Genomic DNA, 5,000 nt, shown 5'->3' with positions numbered 1-5,000 from the left:
CTACTGGACCGATCTTTATGAAATTTTACATGAGAGTTCCTGGGATTGATATCCCCGTACATATTTTTCTTTTTTTCGATAAACACCTTTGGTGACGTCATGTCCGGCTTTTTCGTAAAAGTTGAGTCGGCATTGTCACGCTCTCATTTTTTAATTAAATTGGTTGCAATTTTGGTCAAGTAGTCTTCGACGAAGCCCGGACTTCGGTGTTGCATTTCAGCGTGGTGGCTTAACAATAATTGATGACTTTGGTCATTCAATATCTGAACATTGTAAAAAAAATATGTTTCTTATTTAAAACGATCCAAATTTACGTTCATATTATTCTCCATCATTTTATAATTCCAAAAACATATAAATATGTTATATTTGGATTAAAAACAAGCTCTGAAAATTAAAAAATATAACAATTATTATCAACATTAAATTTTCGAAATCAATTTAAAAACACTTTCATCTTATTCCTTGCCGATTCCTGATTCCAAAAACATATAGATATGATATGTTTGGATTAAAAACACGCTCAGAAAGTTAAAACGAAGAGAGGTACAGAAAAGCGTGCTATCCTTCTCAGCGCAACTACTACCCCGCTCTTCTTGTCAATTTCACTGCCTTTGCCATGAGCGGTGGACTGACATTGCTACGAGTATACGGTCTTGCTGCGTTGCATTGCGTTCAGTTTCATTCTGTGAGTTCGACAGCTACTTGACTAAATGTTGTATTTTCGCCTTACGCGACTTGTTTTTTCAATTCAAATTGATTGAAATTTTGGCCAAGCAATCTTCGACAAAGGCCGGACTTTGGTATTGCATTTCAGCTTGGAGGCTTAAAAAATGATTAATGACTTTGGTCAGTAAAAATCTGAAAATTGTAATTAAAATTATATTTTTATAAAACGATCAAAATATTTATCGTATTCTTCATTAATTTCGGATTCCAAAAACATATAAATATGTTATATTTGGATTAAAAACAAGCTCTGAAAATTAACAATATAAAAATTATGATTAAGATTAAATTTCTGAAATCGATTTAAAAACAATTTCATCTTATTCCTTGTCGGTTCCTGATTCCAACAACATATAGATATGATATGTTTGAATTAAAAACACGTTTAGAGAGTTAAAAAGAATAGAGATATAGAAAAGCGTGCTATCCTCCTTAGCGCAACCGCTACCGCGCTTTTCTGGATTGTTAATTTAGTGGACAGACGATGCAATGAGTGTACGGTCTAGCGGAAAAAATGCAATGCGTTCACTTTCATTCTGTGATTTCGACTGAGCTTGACTAAATGTTGTATTTTTGGCCTTACGCGACTAGTTTTGTTATGATTTCTTCCACCTCAGCTGTAGGCACTAGGGCCGAGGTGCACGAAAGCGTTACCGACTGGGTGGGAGGAAGCTGCGGTGTTGGATTGGTTATGACTTCAACGATTCAAACCGCGGTTTGTTATCTCCCGTTTGGGTTTCACCCACTTTCAATTCGTGCAGTTCAGCCCTGGAGCCCAGCGTTAGAAATATAACAAGGAAACTTGGTCAATACATATCGACAGGGGGCCGACTAATGGTTTAAATGTGAAATGTGTGTATAATAATGGGTGTGGGTCTGAAATGAAGTTAGGTAGTAGTTAACATTTGTTTTGAATAATTATTGGTATTTTGACAATGTGGTTAGCATGGAAATGTAAGCATTTGAATGTAAGTCTTAGGTACCATTGTACCCAGGAAGAGAGACGAGAGATAGGAGTAGGTTGCAATAGCTTGTGTGGTCTTTGAGTTTTGTTTTTGGAAAGACATTGTTTAAGAAAAAGAAGACAAGTACAGTAATGCAATATTTATTGTGAAAACCAACGATTGTACAAAGAACATGTGAGGCAACATTATGTCTATGATGGTCTGAAGAAAATTAGTTATGATCTATACTATTATTATTTAGACTTGAGACTGAATACCAAAAGGCGAAGTGTATGTTTTGTGGTGTGAATTGAAACAAAATGAAAAGTTTAAATATCTGGGAAATTGTGGTTAAAAGACTTCGTTATTTCTTGATTGTTATTTACTATTATATTGAAGTGAATAGCTAAACGCTGTATTTAAAAACAGCATGGGATTTATATTTTTTTGGGGGGGGGTTCAGGTAATGCCCTAGTTTTTACAAATTGTATCAAAGTCTATTAACTTTACTATGTAGGATGTTTGCTTGCAAATTACAACACAAACGCAAACAAATGACCTATTTGTAGAGTTCTAAGGCATTGCAGACAAAGCAACTGCAAGAAAGTCAGGTTTTAGCAGTGTGAACATCCTCTGAAAACGGTCGTATATCCCTTCCGTTAACATGGCTTCGCCCGGCCATACATGTAGGCTCTTATGACACTGACCCTGAGCTGACCCTGAGGCACTGACAAGGTTTTCACGGAAAAATTATCTCGCAGAACCAAATGGGTTCGGTGCATTTGTCAGTCTGTCACATGTTGAAGGGCCCCATACGGGTTGAAAGAGATAAGGTACTGTCGTGTTTTTTCCCAAACCTAGTTCACTACCGTTCTCACGAGATAAGTTCAGTACTTCTGTTTTGTTCCTTTTTTTTTCTCCAATTGACACCATGTATGAGAGATGAAACAGAAAAGCATGTTGTGAAAATGCAAACAGTTTGAGGAAAAAACGAAAAAAAAAAAGTAACTGTTCTCATGACAACGGCAAACAACGACACATGTTCACCGCCCTCAGCTAATTCAAGAAATCACCCCTCCCCCCCCCCTCTCCTGCTAGATACACGTGCACTCAAGTTAACCTCTGCTTTGAGACACATGTTTACCACCTTCAGCTTTGACCTATGTGCGAAGAGTCAGATGACATAGACAAAGCTAGAGCGAGAGAGAGAGACACACACACACACACACACACACACACACACACACACACATAAACAGAGACAGACCTAGAGAGACAGAAGCGGAGAGACTCAGAGGGAGACACAGACAAAGACATACAGAGAGAGAGAGAGAGAGAGAGAGAGAGAGAGAGAGAGAGAGAGAGAGAGAGAGAGAGAGAGAGAGAGAGAGAGAGAGAGAGAGAGAGAGAAAAAAAAATATAACTGATCTCGTGAGTACGGTTGAGGCCTTGCAAGGTTTTGACGGCAACAATAATTATTGTAGTTCTCTAAGACTTTATTTATGTTTGATTTGTGATATGTTGGGAAGACATATTTATCAATTGATCAACAAAATAAAACATAATACAATACGACACAACATTGTTAAAATCATTATTGGCCAATGTTGAATGTTTACGAAGGCCTCAATCTTCCCGCGCCGTAGACCAGATTAATAGGTGCTTGATTTTGGTATTTTGATTTTACATAACATTAAACCTTTCTTGGGGTTCATGGTCATGACAACAGCCATAATATTATTATATCATGTATAATATTACATTTCAGCATATGTGAATTACATGTCTTCATACAAAACTGTCATACATTTTTATTCCCACATCATTCTGATTGATCACATCCAAACCTACTATCAGTGGACACATCCAAATGCAAGCGCCTGTTCTTGACAACTTGCCACTGATCTAAAAATATAGATCAGTGCAACTTGCTAAGTCCTTTGCCGTCACAGACACTGTTTGGCCTGTAGGTAAAATGTACAATGTATTTTTTGATTTGTGCACACAAGATTTTTTTATTTTTTTATTTTTTTTAACATAACAATGTTTAATGTCACTGTATGTTTGAAAGACCATGGTCACATTTATAAAACAAATGTTAAATTAGAAAATAAATAACATGTTGGTTCATGATTTTTCCCACACCTGTGCTGAAAATAAGAAATACAAATGTCGGTATATAAGTCACTCAAATACAGCAAAGTATGAATGGTTTGAGTTTGTTGCGGTTGAATCTGCACAGTTCAACCTAAGATGTTTTTGTTGAACAATTTGGCCGTCACCCCTCCCATAGGGTGACGTATTTCACAACTTCCTGTGTTACACAAACTCAGTGATGACCAATTTTGCCTTCACACCTCCCATAGGGTGACGGATTATACAACTTTCTACTGATCAACAATGTTACCTTCACCCCTCCCATAGGGTGACGGATGTCACAACTTCCTGTGTACACAAACTGATGACGTATTTCACAACAAAATGGCGCTGCCCATGGTCAACCTCGAAACTATCCGTATAGATTGGGGGCCTCCTGGCCCCATAAAAAGCAGCCAGTTTATTTTGATAAGGCGATTGAGTTCCACTGACAAGAATAATAAAGGGACTCTGATTTGAATTAGTATCCGTCTCTTTGTCATTGTCATTACTACTCAAGGTTATAAACAATATGCAATTTAATTTGTTTTTAATTAACGGCCATGTAGGCTGTGCACTAACCGAGAGGCACGTGCTGAATGTGTAGTGTATGCGTGTTGCTCAATTGTGGTCACACACAGTTCAAAAAGCGACTTCTGGTTAACTTGTATTACATCAGGAAGCAATTCAGCATTCCACATATCTGATATGATTACTGCGATCAACTATTCTAGTTTATATGTATTATCAAATGTAACCTTAAAGCCAAATATCCGTTCCGGGAAACCAAGTGTGTTCTAGTAAAATGCCACAAAGCTAAATTTAGTTGCCAGCACGAGAGACTAGAGCTACATCTGCCGCGCGCCCATTTTGGCCTTTACGGGTTATTTGGAAGAGTTTGCTGGCAAACTTGCTTCATTTACTTTTTGTATTGTTCTTACTGTCACTTACTGCTGGCAGTGCATCCCGAGAGAGTTTGTATTGTTCTTACTGTCACTTACTGTTGGCAGTGCATCCCGAGAGAGTTTGTATTGTTCTTACTGTCACTTACTGTTGGCAGTGCATCCCGAGAGAGAAGGAGTATGACGAGTGGGCAGACTGTTACAACAGTAACGACGAGACTCTGTGCAGTGAGATCGAGTGGTCAGGCCAACCCATCCCGCCCCCTGCTCTCGTCTCTCTGTCCGACAT

General features: G+C 38.0%; 1 protein-coding gene across 1 annotated transcript in view; it reads left to right on the top strand.

Annotated features, from left to right (window-relative positions):
• The window catches only part of LOC138956069 (G-protein coupled receptor GRL101-like), a 9,472-nt gene that overhangs the window by 2,572 nt on the left and 1,900 nt on the right, over positions 1 to 5,000 (top strand). Inside the window, exon 2 of the mRNA XM_070327533.1 lies at positions 4,870 to 5,000. This exon is cut by the window's right edge and continues 1,900 nt beyond it. Within this exon, the coding sequence (XP_070183634.1) occupies positions 4,870 to 5,000 (131 nt within the window). The remainder of the gene's footprint in view (positions 1 to 4,869) is intronic.

Source organism: Littorina saxatilis, unplaced genomic scaffold (assembly GCF_037325665.1).
Source record: "Littorina saxatilis isolate snail1 unplaced genomic scaffold, US_GU_Lsax_2.0 scaffold_903, whole genome shotgun sequence".
In the NCBI taxonomy this organism is placed as follows: Eukaryota; Metazoa; Mollusca; class Gastropoda; order Littorinimorpha; family Littorinidae; genus Littorina; species Littorina saxatilis.
Note: the sequence above shows the minus strand (reverse complement) of the source record. Positions and strands in the feature narration are given on the sequence as shown.